This window comes from Hemiscyllium ocellatum, chromosome 8 (assembly GCF_020745735.1).
Source record: "Hemiscyllium ocellatum isolate sHemOce1 chromosome 8, sHemOce1.pat.X.cur, whole genome shotgun sequence".
NCBI lineage: Eukaryota > Metazoa > Chordata > Chondrichthyes > Orectolobiformes > Hemiscylliidae > Hemiscyllium > Hemiscyllium ocellatum.
The window spans coordinates 71,967,655-71,985,522 of NC_083408.1; the positions used below are offsets into that span (position 1 = coordinate 71,967,655).

At 43.4% G+C, this 17,868-nt stretch overlaps 2 protein-coding genes across 4 annotated transcripts in view; both read left to right on the top strand.

Annotated features, from left to right (window-relative positions):
- Positions 1–6,582, top strand: part of LOC132818191 (glycogen phosphorylase, liver form-like) — a 167,607-nt gene extending 161,025 nt beyond the window's left edge. Inside the window, exons 22-23 of the mRNA XM_060828968.1 lie at positions 314–848; positions 6,499–6,582. Of these exons, the coding sequence (XP_060684951.1) occupies positions 314–848; positions 6,499–6,582 (619 nt within the window). The remainder of the gene's footprint in view (positions 1–313; positions 849–6,498) is intronic.
- A 3,788-nt stretch (positions 6,583–10,370) lies between these two features.
- The window catches only part of nin (ninein (GSK3B interacting protein)), a 184,346-nt gene continuing 176,848 nt past the window's right edge, over positions 10,371–17,868 (top strand). For all 3 annotated transcript variants that reach the window (XM_060829183.1, XM_060829184.1, XM_060829185.1), the window contains exon 1: positions 10,371–10,628. The gene's annotated coding sequence lies outside the window, so the exon portion shown is untranslated. The remainder of the gene's footprint in view (positions 10,629–17,868) is intronic.

Here is a 17,868-nt window from a genome sequence, read left to right on the forward strand (position 1 = left end):
ACCTCCTTCCACCTATCACATCTCCAGCGCCCCTCCCCCACGTCCCCCCTCCCTACCTTTTATCTTAGTCTGCTGGACACACCTTCCTCATTCCTGAAGAAGGGCTCATGCCCGAAATGTCGATTCTCCTGCTCCTTGGATGCTGCCTGACCTGCTGCGCTTTTCCAGCAACACATTTTCAGCTCTGACCTCCAGCATCTGCAGTCCTCACTTTCTCCTGGAAATGTATGGCATGTCCAGCTGTACAGACCATCAAAGTATTTTATTAATAAAGTATATTTTTGAAATAAAACAAAATCCTATCTCCCTCCAGCATTGGTCCTCCGGCTGTTGAACTGACCTGGTGGCCACATTCAGAATTTCAACTGAAAACAAAACACCACTGGACACCGAGATTGAATCCGGACCAAACTGCCAGCGGTCAGACAGCTGCTCCGCCCACTAACCGATCCCGACCAGGTCACGCCCCCTTTCCGACACCAGGCTCCACAGGCAACCTGCGCTCTAGGCCACGCCCTCTGCGCGAGACCACACTCAGCACACAACTCCAGGCCACGCCTCCTGTCCGAGACCACATTCAGCACACAACACGAGCTCCAGGCCACGCCCCCTCACCCGAGACCAGGCTCTGCCCACAACCTGAGCTAGAGGCCACGCCCCCTGTCCGAGACCAGGCTCAGCAGGCAACCCGAGCCCCAGGCCACGCCCCTTGTCCGAGACTACTCTCAGCACACAACCCGAGCTCCAGGCCACGCCCCCTGAGCCGAGACCAGGCTCTGCCCACAACACGAGCTCGAGGCCGTGCCTCCTGCGCGAGACCAGGCTCTGCACAGAATACGAACTTCAGGGCACAACCTCTGTCCCAGAAAAGGCTCCGCCACCACGTCCACCCCACCAACGCCACTCATTTGCATTCTGCAGACATGCCCCCTCACAGATCCTACCTTCACCACTCCTGCTCGAACTCCTCCTCACTGAGAATGAACGATCAGTCCTCAGCAAAGGACTCACCTTCATCCCCCTCCTGCCACGCATCAATGAATTTAATACATGCTGGACGTCGAACACTTCTTCCGCTGTCTCCGCCTCTGAGCTTACTTTCACAATTAGGATTCCCGCCCACCTTCCGAGGACCCCTTCACCCGCCTCCAACACAATCCATCCACTTGGAAACCCCATGCTGGCCTATTACCCGTCTTCGACCTCTTAATTTCCAACTGCCGCCGGGACATTAACCGCCTCAATCTGTCTGCCCCTCTCCCACTCCAACCTCTCACCCTCACAACGCGCTGCCCTCCACTCTCTCTACTCCAATCCCAACCTCCCCATTAAGCCAACTGATCTCTACACCGCTGAAGCCAGATGTCAACCCCCTCGACCATGACCCCACCCTCCATCACCAAACCATCATCTCCCAGACCATACAGAACCTCATCACCTCAGGAGATCTCCCACCCACAGCTTCCAACCTCATAGTTCGGGAACTCCACACTGTCCGGTTCTAACTCCTTCCCAAGATCCACAAGCCTGACCACCCTGGCCAACCCAATGTCTCAGCATGCTCCTGCCCCACTGAACACATCTCTACCTACCTCGACACTGTCCTATTATCCCTAGTCCAGGAACTCCCCACAGACATTCAAGACACCACCCATGCTCTCCACCTCCTCTAAGACTTCCGTTTCCCGGTCACCAATGCCTCATCTTCACTATGGATATCCAATCCCTCTACACCTCTATCTGTCATGACCAGAGCCTCCAAGCCCTCCATTTCTTCCTCTCCCGAGGCCACCAACAGTATCATTCCACTGACACTCTCATTCGTTTGGCCGAATTGGTCCTCACCCTTAACAATTTCTCCTTCAAATCCTCCCACTTCCTCCAGACCAAACGTGTAGCCGTGGGTACCCATATGGGTCCCAGCTATGCCTGTCTCTTTGTTAGCTATGTAGAACTGTCCATCTTCCATAATTACACAGGCACCACTCCCCACTTCTTCCTCCGCTACATTGATGACTGCATTTGCGTCACCTCGTACTCCCGAGGAGGTTGAGCAATTCATCAACTTCACCAACACATTCCACACTGATCTTAAATTTACCTGGACTATCTCTGACACCTCCCTCCCCTTCCTGGACCTCTCCATCTCCATTAATGATGATCGACTTGACACCAACAATTTTTACAAACCCACCGAGTCCCACAGCTACTTGGATTACACCTCTTCCCACCTTCCCAAAAATGCCATCCCGTGTTCCCAATTCCTCCACCTCTGCTGTATCTGCTTCCAGGAGGACCAGTTCCACCACAGAGCACACCAGATGGCCTCCTTCTTTAGAGACCGCAATTTCTCTTCCCACGTGGTTAAAGATGCCATCCAACGCATCTCGTCCACATCCCGCACCTCCGCCCTCAGACTCCACCCCTCCAACCGTAACAAGGACAGAACACCCCTGGTGCTTACCTTCCACCCTACCAATCTTTGCATTAACCAAATCATCCGCCAACATTTCCGCCACCTCCAAAAAGACCCCACCACCAGGGATATATTTCATCCCCACCCCTTTCTGCCTTCCGCAAAGATCATTCCCTCCGTGACTACCTGGTCGGGTCCACGCCCTCAATAACCCACCCTCCCGTCCTGGCACCTTCCCCTGCCACTGCAGGAATTGCAAAACCTGTTCCCACACCTCCTCCCTCACCTCCATCCAAGGCCCTAAAGGAACCTTCCACATCCATCAAAGTTTTAGCTACACATCCACCAATATCATTTATTGTATCCGTTGCTCCCGATGCGGTCTCCTGTACATTGGGGACACTGGACGCCTCCTAGCAGAACGCTTTAGGGAACATCTCTGGGACACCCGCACCAATCAACCACACCGCCCTGTGGCCCAAGATTTCAACTCCCCATCCCACTCAGCCAAGGACATGGAGGTTCTGGGCCTCCTTCACCACCGCTCCCTCACCACCCGATACCTGGAGGAAGAACGCCTCATCTTCCACCTCGGAACACTTCAACCCCAGGGCATCAATGTTTCCTCATTTCCCCTTCCCTCACCTAACCCCAGTTCCAAACTTCCAGCTCAGCACTGTCCCCATGACGTGTCCTACCAGCCTATCTTCTTTTCCACCTATCCATTCCACCCTCCTCTCTGACCTATCACCTTCATCCCACCCCATCCACCCATTGTACTCTTTGCTACCTTCCCACACCTTCTCCCTAACCTATCACCTTCATCCCCACCCCCACTCGCCTATTGTACTCTATGCTACTTTCTTCCCATCCCCACCCTCCTCTCATTTATTTCTCCATCCTTCAGGCATTCTGCCTGTATTCCTGATGAAGGGCTTTTGCCTGAAACGTCGATTTTCCGGCTCCTCGGATGCTGCCTGAACTGCTGTGCTTTTCCAGCACCACTCTACTCCAGAATCTGGTTTCCAGCATCTGCAGTCATTGTTTTTACAAGGTTTAGCACGTCCCTGTGCGAGACCAGGCTCTGCACACGACCCGAGCTGCAGCCAATGTCCCCAGTCCGAGACCAGGCTCAGCACACAACCCGAGCTCCAGATCATGCTCCCTGGCTGAGACCAGACTCCGCCCTACCCGCGCCTTTTCCTGCACGAGCACAGAGCGCACCTCCTCTGTCCGAGATCAGGTCCCGCCCCTTGTCCGAGTCCAGACCCAGCCAGTTAAAAAAATCGAATAGTTGAAATTTAATATACTCTCTCAAGTATTCTGTTATACGGTAAACGCCATTGACAATAGTGATTAGAATATATCATTCTTTGCTTCAAGTTCAAAAATCACAGGACACTAGGTTAGAGTCCAACTGGTTCATTTGAAAACCAGCTTTTGAAGCACTGCTCCTTTATCAGGTGCGAATGAAAGAGGAACACCTTTAGCACAGAACTTATACAGAAAAGATCAAAGGGTCATGTAACTCTTACGAATGAATTAAGCACACCTCAGACTGCTCTTAAATTTTTCATCAGTTAGTATGGAGGTGCAGGTTTCAATTGATTAATACGTAAATCCCAGAATTTCTTTCAAGTCTCTGTCTCAAAATAACTTAAGATGTTATCAATACTGTATAAATGAGGTGACACATCTGGTCAGCCAATGTATTTTAGGCATGAGTCTTCTTTGGAGTTTGTGTCTTAACCTGGAATCAGGCTGGTTTTATTACCAAAGTAGGAGTTTATAAAATGCCACATTAAGAGATTGTCTACAAATTGTGTGTTTTTTGAACAAAATAGAATATATCTGTAAATGCAACTTCACACTGTCTCAGATACATATACTCTTTCACACTCACTCCCTTTCTCCCCCCCCACCAACACACTCTCCCCCTCTCTGACTCATGCACATAAACATGCCTACATATATACAGGTAAATCTGTGAAGTGAATTTGCATTTGCAGATTTGTATTTGCAGATACATTCTATTTTGTTCAAAAAGCACACAATTTGGAAATAAAACCAGTCTGACTCCAGTTTAAGACACAAACAGACTCTAAACTAGATCTCAGGCTTAAAATACATTGTCTGACCGGCTGTGTCACCTTCCTTATATTGATAACCCCTAAAGGGCAATAACTTGAAAGAAATTCTGGGATTTGTCTATTAATCAAAACCTGCACCTCCTAACCTAACTAAAGATATAAGAGCCATTTTAGGTATGTTTAATTCATTCAGAAGAGTGGTATGATCCTTTGATCTTTTCCTTATAAATTCTGAGTTTAAGGTCTTGCTCTCTCACTAGCACCTGATGAAGGCGCAGTGAACTGAAGGCTTGTGTTTTCAAACAAACCAGATGGACTACAAAGTGATGCCATGTGATTTTTTTACTTTGTCCAACCCAGTCCAACACCGGCACTTCACATTATTGTTACAAAGTTTTATTGAAGCCTGACACTGAAAATCTATTCAGCAATTGAAGCACTTATGGGTACCTTGGACGCTGTCATTTTGGTCTGGTAAAATCCTGTTAGTCAATGGCAATTGAGAAAGCTGTTCAGAATCGATTTCCACCATGAATGAAATTTAGTAGCATAAAGATAACTTAGATTATTGGCATGAAGTGTATAGCCAATTGACCTGGTATTTTCTGCCATGCAGCCATAGGTATTGAGGAATTGAAAGCTAAGGCATGTATATGGAGATGGTCACAGATAACCCATTATCCAAAGAAGGAGTAACTCACCGGGCTTTCTTCATTAGTATCTAGGAAACTGGTAACCTCTGCCAAAAAGTAAAAAGCGACAGAAACAAGGAAATAGTACCACTTTTGCCACATGAATTGTAATGTTTTAATGACAGAAATTAGAAATGTGTAATACCAATGACTCTCACAAATAATTAAAAAGGCCTAGTTCTTATTCCATGTTCTTATTCTACACTTGGCCCTAAAATATCCCAGGAGAACAATAGAAATGCTTTATGTATGGTGTCAAAGCATCCCTCAAGAGAAAAAAACATCCCTGCTGATTTATGAGAGTCGCTTGCTGATGGTTGACAACAATGGAGAAGGTTTATTCAGGAAGACACCAAACATATAAATTGATATCATCAGGAGCATGCAGCAGTGAAGTCAATGCATAAAAGAGAGCACACAAACCATCAAGCATCACAACAGCCCATTACTTATTGCATATACAGCAGAGTTTGCGAATTATACCATAAACTTACTATCCATTTCAGAACTCAGACCAGAAGTCACCTCAATCCTGAAGGACTGAGTAAGAAGAAGAGTTCTATTCAAATTTAATTAAACTTGAAATATGAACAGCAAATGGTGTCCTAAGCCAATTGCAAATGGTTCAATTTAATGATAATGATATTGGTTTGTAAGAAATGAGTGATGGTTACAGGTTTTAAATCCTGCATCTGGGTATTAAGTGGTAAAGCTGCTGAAGGAGCATTGGTACCCTCCAAGGTGGAATGCACGATGTAACCTTGCAGATAGACACATGGTGGTGCTGATGAGCTGGGGAAAAAAATCTTGTAACAACGTAAAGTGTAATTATTATGCTAATTAGCTGTAAGTTGAAGTCACATTTGTCAATTTGTTATTCAGTAGGTAAAGTAACAATTTATGTGATGAAATTAGGATCATAATTCTTGGCTCCACTGTCAAGAGATGGTTTTTGATGCCTTTACTTCTGTAGTTTTTATGGTCAACTTCTAAGAAAAAATTCTTATGATTAATATTTTTCTCACCACTTTTTTGTTTGCCCTAAGGGATTGATTTATTGCTAGAGTACAGCTTCATGAATGGCTGGTCTGTAACAGCATTTTACTCATCTTGTAATTATTTGTTTACATCTTAATGGTGAATTTTGGTAGATTACTAGACAGCAATGCAGTTCAAGTGTTTCACAATTCCAATAAATATTTGCAATCAAACACAAAATCTTATTGTAAATAACTGCATAAGCTGAAGATGCTGTACGTAATCATAAATTTAAATTTATGAGTCTGTGATTTTATGTCAGTTTGTGGGCTCTGATATTCTACTGGAGTCCCCCAATTCTTCCATCAGAATTAAAACAGTAGAACGCCAGAAATATATGGTGTAAACAGCTATTTTCAGCTATATGCGCAATTTCTCCTGGGCTTCTATCAGTCTTCTGCAGAGTTACATCAAGAGAATAGTAAAATCCCAATAGAATTTAGGAGCTAACATGTTTGAATAGTTTTTCATTTGTTCCTCTATATTATTTTGAAAACCTCATTTGATATACTTATAACATTTCTGCTGCATTTTATTTTAAATACTTTCTTAATTTTGGAGGTTTTGGTCTAGAATAAAGAACCCCGGGCTAGATTTCTTTTATCTAGTGTAAAGACTTCATGCAGAAGACAAAAGCCTATTCATTTGCAATTTATTACCGATTGTCATTCTCATCAACCAAGAGCATTCTGTTGATCATAGATGAGGTCTCCCCCAGCAAAAAGAAATCTTGGGATTCTACCAATGTTTTTGTGAATAACAATACAAATATGTAATACAAAATACTGCTTGATAGTCTGCATTTCATGATTTCTCTCCACAGATGCTGCCTGACCTGCTGAGCTTTTCCAGCAATTTCTGTTTTCGTAACTTCCCTGTTCCATGTTACATTTGGCATTAACTGTCTGGTTGAAATCACAATATTTCTGCAATTAACCCCTTTACCTCAGGACACTCCTTTGCAAGCAATCTTAATTGTCTATCTGTCATGAGGCAGCAGATTATCAAGCAGTGTTACCTTCTCTCCCAGAAAACAGCTTATTTATGTTGGTTTGACTCCTTCTTCCCAGGAATGGTTAACCAGCATTTAATTCCTTTATAACAGTTTCTCCTTGTACCTTTCATCTCTGTAAACAGTTTATTTTAGAAAGAGTTATTGCTACTGCTTTCAATCTCTGAATAGTTATTCAAGTTTTGAACTTTACAGTATCACAGGATTTGTAGTCTAGTGACAATACCACTAGGCCTTCACCTTTCCTTAATGTATTACAATATCTATCTTTTCCCTCATTTCAAAGTATTAACTCCCTACTGGAATAGGATTCCACTGGCAACATTGCTGTTTTACTTTATTATAGTAAAAAATGAGGTCTGCAGATGCTGGAGATCACAGCTGAAAATGTGTTGCTGGTCAAAGCACAGCAGGTTAGGCAGCATCTCAGGAATAGGGAATTCGACGTTTCGAGCATAAGCCCTTCATCAGGAATGAGAGAGAGTAGCCAAGCAGGCTAAGATAAAAGGTAGGGAGGAGGGACTTGGGGGAGGGGCGATGGAGGTGGGATAGGTGGAAGGAGGTCAAGGTGAGGGTGATAGGCCGGAGTGGGGTGGGGGCGGAGAGGTCAGGAAGGAGATTGCAGGTTAGGAGGGCGGTGCTGAGTTGAGGGAACCGACTGAGACAAGGTGGGGGGAGGGGAAATGAGGAAACTGGAGAAATCTGAATTCATACCTTGTGGTTGGAGGGTTCCCAGGCGGAAGATGAGGCGCTCCTCCTCCAGCCGTCGTGTTGTTATGTTCTGTCGGTTCCCTCAACTCAGCACCGCCCTCCTAACCTGCAATCTCCTTCCTGACCTCTCCGCCCCCACCCCACTCCGGCCTATCACCCTCACCTTGACCTCCTTCCACCTATCCCACCTCCATCGCCCCTCCCCCAAGTCCCTCCTCCCTACCTTTTATCTTAGCCTGCTTGGCTACTCTCTCTCATTCCTGATGAAGGGCTTATGCTCGAAACGTCGAATTCCCTATTCCTGAGATGCTGCCTGGCCTGCTGTGCTTTGACCAGCAACACATTTTCAGCTGTTTTACTTTATTCAAAAGGCAATTATTTATGAATGAGCTATTTAACCATAAGCATCATCACAGTCAAAACCTGATGTTTGAACATGCAACCCTCCAGTAGGAATCACGAGACTGCAATCATGTGTATTTACATTAGCAGAATTACACAATTTATTATGGGGGTATGAGGTTAATTGTAATAACTCTACTATTACCCTGGCTTAATCTGATAATTCAACATAGGCTAGAAGTTGAACCTGTGACTTTTTAATGAATATAATGTTATGTCCTCACACCCATGAAATGAAATAGTTCTTAAAATGTATCATACTCACAGTTACAATCATCTATTTTATAAATGAAAGTACAAAGGTCCTTTTAAAAAAAAATTCACATAATTGAGAAAGCCAGCATTTATTGCCTATCCCTGAATGCTCTTGGCAAGATTGTGATGAGCTGCCATCTTGAACTGATACATGTTATGTGGTTTAAGTATACCTACAATGCTGTTAAGGAGGAAGTTTTCAGGATTCTGACATAATGGTTGAAAGAATACAATATATTTCAAAGCCAGGATGGTGTGTGACAGGGAGCGTTTTGGAGGTGGTGGTGTTCAACTTCATGTTGCAAGTTTGGGAAATGTTGTTGAAGAAGCTATGGGAGTTCTCCCACCATTTCTTATGGATGGTTGAATGTTTAAAATGGTTAATGAAGAGCAGGACAAGTGAAACAAAAACAGAAATTGCTGGAGAAACTCAGCAGGTCTGGCAGTATCTGTGGGAAGAAAACAGAGTTAACAGTTTGGGTCTAGTGGCTCATTATCAGAACTGTTACTAGGTGGAAAAGCTGGGTATTTATGCTGAAGCCAAAGTTGGGGTGGGGTGGAAGGGAAGGTGAGCAGATGGGTTGAGACAGACCCCAGCTAGAGAAATGGTTAGGTAAACAAGGAGATAATGGATAGCAGACAGGACAGAAGCTGAATAACAGATAAGAGATAAGAGTGAGAAAATGTGTTAGCTGTGCTAAATGGAGCCCATATTATTTGATAATGGGCCGAAACGTCGATTTTCCTGCTCCTCGGATGCTGCCTAAACTGTTGTGCTCTTCCAGCACCTCTATCCAGAATCTGGCTTCCAGCATCTACAGTCATTGTTTTTACCTGTGGGAATAAGTGACTGTGCTAAAGCAACCCATGTCATAACAGGGCCAGGTATGAGGTGGATATAACAGGTGGGAGTATTTAATTCGATGTTGAGTCCTAGAGGCTTCAGGGTCCCAAGCAGTTGTTCTTCGACTATGCACCAGGACTCCGATAATGTCGGACAGGGAACACAGTGGTGCGTTGAAGTGGAAACTCGGAGTCATTTTTGCGGACGGAGTGTAGGTGGTCTGCAACTAACCCTTGAAAATGTTGATGTTCTGAGTGTTGTTAAATTGGCACTCATAGCAAGTGAAACTATTCCATCACAGATTACCTTGTAGAAAGTGAGGGAAAAAAAAACTTGGGAAGTCAGGAATTGTTACTTGTCTGGAATTCCTAGTCACGATAACATGTTGTGCTGGTCCAGTACTATAAATTATGAGCCGCAGCATATTTTTTTACAAGTGGAGAATGGCGCTGTTGATAGATTTGAATGTCAACGAAGGATGACTGGATTTTTTTTGTTGGAGATGGTCATAGTCTGGCGTGAATGAGTCACATCGGACTGGAAACGTTAACCGTTTCTCTCTCCACAGATACTGCTAGACGTGCTGAGTTTCTCCAGAATTTTCTATTTCAGATTTCTAGCATCCGCATTATTTTTCCAAAAATGATCGTTAACTGCTCTATTACAATTGATTTTATTCGTCTTTACAACGTGGAAAATAGAGACATGAACAAAAGGAGGCTAAACAATCTAACTATAGTTATTCCCTTTGAGTCAGAGCCCTGGTTTTGCGTCTGTGGTAAAGGCTGGAGAGATTGTGAGATGTTTTATAAAGCAAACCGTTCGCTTGGACGAGCCCATCTGGGAGAGTGTCACATGTTTCAGTGCTCAGTCCTGACCTCTTACGTTTTAATGCGCAGAGGATGCAGCATAAGGCGCCTCCTCTGACAGAAGCTGTTGAAAAAGCCGCACTTGAGCAATGCAAGTGGCAGATCGCGGAAGGGAACGCGGGCAGAAGTAGGGAGAGCAGTTCCTTTACCCCCCTTTCCTCTCCACTCTCCTGACCTGAGCTTTTACCGATGGTCGGGGGGATGTGTGGCGTCAGGGTCGACTCTCTGTGAGCTGCAAGCGGGATCTCTGGCCAAACCGAGCGGAGGCCGGGAAGCGGCGAGGAACCCAGCCGCAGTTGGTAAGCTCTGTTTCAGCTGTTCAATGAGATTCAAAGTGCACAGACTCCGATTGTACCTTGTCACCAACGCCAACAGTTGCAGGAAGCACTCGTTTGAAGTTACTGTTCGGTAGGGGTGATCCTCAAGGGCAAGGCAGACGTTTCTCTCCAATCACCTCCAAAAAGACACGTTCAGCCTTAAAGTTGCTGACATTTTATTGGATATGATGTTTACATTGATTTTATAATGAGTATTTATTTTTGACTTCCTAGTTGAGATTTCAGTTTACTGGGTGTGTGTCTGAAGGATGGGCTTTGGTGATTTTCTTGTTTGAGTAGGAAGATGGCAGATTTGGAGGCTGAGTTTTAGAATGAGCCAGTTTCCTTGGCTGCCCCTCCACTGAGCTCCGGAGATGCTGAGATTCCCCATTCCCGGTGTGTGTAGTTGTTGCCGGGCTTGCTGTTTGCCAGTGTCTTTGTGTGGCAAGCGTCAACTTCTAGAAGCGGAATCCTGTTCATACTGTCTGATAACATTCATTCAGATTAAAAGCAGTTGCGTTCTGTTTTGTTCTGTGACCAAGTTCAAATTCCACAATGTATACAATAACGGCCAAGAGATTTGATCAAGTTCCTAATTTGTAATAGTTTATCACTTCGTCCTTGTGGACTATGGCTGATGCGATTTGCAAGTATTTGCTTATCTCAATGTTGCCTCTATCCTGATGGATGTACTATATTATGAATACAATATGTGTAAGTTATGCAAATAACAATGTCCAGGCATATCAGCATTAATTTAATCTTGTGTATCTGTTTTGCAAAGGCAATTACTTTCTGTATTCTCATGGTAATAGATAATATTAGACTTGAATATAAGAGAGTCGATCAGTAGATTGATAGGAAAATTGGAGGAGTGGTAAATAATGAGGCTATAGATTACCGTACAATACAGATGGGCTTATCAGTGACAAATAGAAATCAGTCTGAGGTGATGCACTTAGTAGGATAAACAAAGAAAGGGATATATGATGAAAGTTAGGAAGGCAAATGCAATGTTAGCATTCATTTTGAGAAGACGGAAACACAAGAGCAGAGAGACATTGCTGAGGCTGTGTTAATTGGAATTTTGTGAGCAGTTTTGGGTCCCATATCTAAGGAAGATGTGCAGGTGTTGGAGGGGTCCAGAAGAGGTTTACAAGAATCATTCTGGGGTGAAGGGCTTGTCATGTACGTTTCAGGATGTGCCTGGACTGGTAAGATCTAGTTGTGAAGTGAGACCAATCAAGCTTTTGGTCAGCTCTCCTAAAAATGCTTTATGTGGCTTAGTGTTATGTTTTAGTAAGGTTCTGGCAAAATGCCATGGGATGATTCACTATAACTGCAATACTATATAAATGTAGATAGTTGTTATAGAATGTTATGGTATAAATGAAATAAATCATGTTAAATATGTTACACTTAAACTACTTTCAGCTATTAGATTGGTTTCATTTATCTCTGCCATGCTGAGTTTTACCAAGAATGGAAGTTTTTCTGGGCATCTCATAAGAGTTCAAAAGCCTTTAGGTTAATCTGCCTCTTCTTAGAACATGCCAAATAATGCTATTAAAATTATAATCTTAAATGATGTAATATTAAAAAACATCATGTTTCTTCACCAGTGATGGGAAACATTTTGATCGATACAGTGCTTCAAGCTTTTAACTGACCTGTTCAAGATCAAAACTGGGAAAAAAAAGTATTACTGATTTAATTATTAAAGATCAAACTAAAGAGAGATTACAAAAGCATACCCCTCCCCTCACTGTGTCAGTGTTTTGTTTATGATTGCTAAATAAATATAAATTGTATAGATGCACTCTCTTATGATAATCCCTCTGTCAGATTGTGGATAGGAAAAAAGATTACTGTGCACTTTCTAGTCTTTCATCAATCCCTAATTCCTCAGTGACAAAGTGGTAACGTCAGTAGACCTGAAATTCAGAGACGCAGGCTAATGCTACAGGATGCAGATGCAACTCGTACTACAGCAGCTCCTCGAATATAAAATCTTAAAATGAATACGCCTGAAATTACTGAAAAATCTGATTGTTGCAAAAACCCTCTGATCCACTAATTTCATCTCGGGGTGGAAATCTGCAGTCCTTAGTTGGTCTCCATGTGACTCCAGATGCACTGCAATGTGATTGACTCCTAACTGCCATGGCAAATCAACCAGTTCAAGAATAATTATGACTGATCAAGAAATGCTGTCTTGCTAGTGATGCCCACATCCATGGGAGAATAAAGATAAACAAACTGCAAACTAATGAAAATAATCTTTCTCTTCTCGTCTCCTCAGAATTTTGAAAATTTCAGTAGGTCCACTCTTTTGCTTCAATGCAGAAGTTCCATTGTCTGAGTCAAAATTGATCCCTTAGTCAATATAATGAAAATGAACCAAGCACATTTATTTCAGTTTTCTTTGTGAGAGCTTATTGTTTATAAATGGGGTACCACATCACCCTACATTACAAAAATGATTATCTTTTAAAAGTACTTTATTGCCTGTGAAGTGCTTTAGGGCCTTTGATGTCATGAGAGGTGAAGCAAATGGATGTGTACACAAATTCTAACTTGTTGTTTCAAGCCCTACTATGAATAAAAATGGATCTGCAAATTTGCCATTTGCTTCCTTCATTTTCCATGTAAACTTTATGCCTGGTAACATTTAGTTTCCACTCTTGCTATAGACAAAATCTGATTAATGTTCATGCTGTAACATAGTTATGTGTGAATGTAAGTTTGCTCACTGAGCTAGAAAGTTTGTTTTCAGACGTTTCATCACCATGCTAGGTAAAATCATCAGTGAGCCTCCAGTGAAGTGCTAGCATTATGTCCTGCTTGCTGTTTATGTGTTTAGATGACCTTTTGGCATCATGGTAGCCCACAAATCCACCAACAAAACAGCAGCTAACAAGCTTAAAAGACCCTATACAGACAACAAGCAAAACAGACGTCATTAACATACTTTGCAAGAACTGTATCAAACACTACATTGGACAAGCAGACAGAAAACTAGCCAGCAGGATACACGAGCATCAGCCAGCCACAAAAAGACATGACCCACTCTCACTAGTATCCTTACATATGGATGTGGAAGGACACCACTTTCACTTGGACAACACATCCACCCTAGGACAAGCCAAACAGAGACACACGAGAATTTCTAGAAGAGTGGCATTCCAACCGAACTCTGTCAACAAACATATTGATTTAGATCCCATTTACCTCCCTCTGAGAAAAAGAACAGGAAATGACATCACTAACCCAAGGGAATCTAAACATACAAATAGCAAGCAGGACATAACACCAGTGTTTTACCGGAGGCTCACTGGTGATGTTACCTAGCATGGTGATGAGATGTCTAAAAATGAACCTTCCAACTTAGCAAGCAAACTTACATCCAGAACCCCAACATGAGCTACAAATCTTCTCAAAACTTGCTAATAGTTATGTGTCCATTAAAATCATCTTGTTTATTTATGTTTTGTACTTTATGTTCATGTTTGCAAATCAACAAGTAATTCTGGCTCAACCATTCTTCTCAGTCCTATTTCCCTTCTATTCCTTTGTTCAAAAATTCCCTTCTTGGTCCACACCCTTCCCCAGACTTGATATTTTGACCTGCAGACATTTTACACGATTTATTCACAACCCTCTTGCACATTTTCTCAGGTTAGTTTGTTGTTGTCTTAATAAATAAAATCTATAGCAGATCAGCCAGCATCCAAGGAGCAGGAGAATTGACATTTCGGGCATGAGCCCTTCTTCAGGAATGAGGAGGGTGTGCCAAGCAGGCTAAGATAAAAGGTAGGGAGGAGGGACTTGGGGGAGGGGCGTTGGAAATGCGATAGGTGGAAGGAGGTCAAGGTGAGGGTGATAGGCCGGAGTGGGGGTGGGGGCGGAGAGGTCAGGAAGAAGATTGCAGGTGAGGAAGGCGGTGCTGAGTTCAAGGGATTTGACTGAGACAAGGTGGGGGGGAGGGGAACTCTAGTTTCCTCATTTCCCCTCCCCCCACCTCGTCTCAGTCAAATCCCTCGAACTCAGCACCACCTTCCTAACCTGCACTCTTCTTCCTGACCTGTCCGCCCCCACCCCCACTCCGGCCTATCACCCTCACCTTGACCTCCTTCCACCTATCGCATTTCCAACGCCCCTCCCCCTAGTCCCTTCTCCCTACCTTTTATCTTAGCCTGCTGGACACACTTTCCTCATTCCTGAAAAAGGGTTCATGCCCGAAACATCGATTCTCCTGTTCCTTGGATGCTGCCTGACCTGCTGTGCATTTCCAGCAACACATTTTCAGCTCTGATTTCCAGCATCTGCAGTCCTCACTTACTCCTCCTAAATAAAATCTATGCCCTCATAGCTCTGTTTAGTGTGTCTGCGAGGACATTGTTACTGGTTTGCTACATCTAAATGAATTTTTTTTATGTAATGAGAATGATCTGAACTTTAGCACATTGTACATATTGCATCTGAATCCACAGTGTATCATTTATGATTCATTTTTTCAAATGCAAAAAAAAAGAGCATAAAAGTGGAAGTCATTAGCTATTTACAAATTAACCAGTGTTCCTTCCATGTTTCATCACTTTCCTCTCAGGCAAGGTAAGACACGGCTGAGTCGTGGCTTTCCTCATGTCTGCCTTCAATGTTGCATCATATTAACCATAAAGAACTGCCTTTTTATTGGACAAAATGTTACTTACAAGATATTTTTTTCCCTGAGATCTGTTTCTCCATTTAACACATAATACTGTACCTGATGATTTTGTATCAAACCTAGAAAGTTGTAAAAGGGGAACACTTTCAGATGATGGTGGTGTCTGATACTGGGACTTGCACAATGTGAGCATGAGCTGTAATCTGTCACTGCGAGGCTGCTTTTTAATTTAGACTAAATTGATTCAATTGCTCATGCTTAGAGTCATGGAGGTACAAAGCACAGAAACAGCCCCTTCGTCCCAACTCATCCATGCCAACAAAGTTTCCTAAACTGAACTAAACTGAACTTGCCTGAATTTGGCCCATAGCCCTCTGAACTTTTCTTATCCATGTACCGGACCAAATGTCTTTTCATGTTGTAATTGTACTCATCTCTACCACTTCCTCTGCCAACTCAGTCCATTATACACAATACTGAAAAAGTTGCCCTAAAGGCCAGCTATTAAAAAGCTGGATTCATTGCTGCACAGATTTACTTGCTGATATTTATATTTTATTTTCACATGCTATTCCGGCATGGGTCGATGCAGTGGTGGTGCATGGGGGGAATGGGAGGAGAAGAAAGTTGTGGAGTCAGAGGGAACGTGTATGCTCCCTTGGATCCACATAAATTTATGTTTTAAAATTATTCTTTTGAGGGAAATGCCAGAATTGTGTGATGTTATAATCCTAGTTTTAAGTTTCATCCAAGGAATCTTTGGATAGCTAAATTACATGTGGCCATACTGATCAAGAAGGTCCAGTCCCTAAATCTGCATTATTAGTAAAGAACAAAAAACAGTACAGCACAGGAACAGGCCCTTTGGCCCTCCAAGCTTGAACCGCCACATTTTGCCCTTCCATACTAAAGCTGTCTTCACTTACAGGGTCCGTATCCTGTAATTCCCTTCCTGTTCATATATTCATCCAGGTGTTTCTAGAATACTGCTGTTGTGTCTGCTTCCACCATCTCCTCTGTTCCAGGTACTCACCACCCTTTGTATGAAAACATGCCTTGCCCATCTCTTTTAAACTTGCCCCCTCACACCTTTAACGGGTTCCCCCCAGTAATTGACCCCCCCACTTGGGAAAAAGTCTCATGCATTCCACTCTATCCATGGCATTCACAATCTTTTAAACATCTATCAGATCACTCGCAACCTTATGCGTTCCAGTGAAAATAAATCCAGTCTAGCCAACGTTTCCTCACAGCGAAAATCCCCCATACCAAGTAAACCGTTTCCGGTACCTCTCCAAAGCATTCACATCTTTCTGGTAGAGTCATAGAGCATGGAAACAAACCCTTCAGTCCAACTCGTCCATGTCGACCAGATACCCCAACCCAATCTAGTCCCACCTGCCAGCACCGGCCCATATCCCTCCAAACCCTTTCTATTCGTATTCCCATCCAGATGCCTTTTAAATGTTGCAATTGTACCAGCCTCCACCACTTCCTCTGGCAGCTCATTCCATACACATACCATCCTCTGTGTGAAAAAGTTGCCCCTCAGGTCCCTTTTATATTTTTCCCCATCTCATCCTAAATCTATGTCCTCTAGTTGTGGAGAGGGAAGAGACTCTGCCTATTTATCCTATCCATGCCCCTCATGACTTTATAAACATTCATCAAGTCATCCCCCAGCCTCTGATGCTCCAGGGAAACAGGCCCAGTCTATTCAATCTCTCCCTATAGCTCAAATACTGCAAACCTGGCAACATCCTTGTAAATCTTTTCTGAACCCTTTCAAGTTTCACAACATCCTTCCGATAGGGAGGAAACCAGAATTACATGCAATTTTCCAAAAGTGGCCTAACCAATGTCCTATACAGCCGCAACATGACCTCCCAATCCCTGTACTCAATAATCTGACCAAAATTGGAAAGCTTACCAAATGCCTTCTTCACTATCGTATCTACCTGTGACTCCACTTTCAAGGAACTATGAACCTGCACTCCATGGTCTCTTTGTTCAGCAACACTCCCTTGGACCTTACCATTAAGTGTATAAGTCCTGCTAAGATTTGCTTTCCCAAAATGCAGCACCTCGCATTAATCTAAGTTACACTCCATTTGTCACTTCTCAGCTCATTGGCCCATCTGATCAAGATCTCGTTGTATTCTGAAGTAACCTTCTTTGCTGTCCACTACACCTCCAATTTTGGTGTCATCTGCAAACTTACTAACTATACCTCTTACGCTCACATCCAAATCATTTGTATAAATGACGAAAAGTAATGGACCCAGCACCGATCCTTGTGGCACTCCACTGGTCACAGGCCTCCAATCTGAAAAACAATTTTCTGCTTCCACCATCTCCTCTGTTCCAGGTACTCACCACCCTTTGTATGAAAACATGCCTTGCCCATCTCTTTTAAACTTGCCCCCTCACACCTTTAACGGGTTCCCCCCAGTAATTGACCCCCCCAACTTGGGAAAAAGTCTCATGCATTCCACTCTATCCATGGCATTCACAATCTTTTAAACGTCTATCAGATCACTCTCAACCTTATGC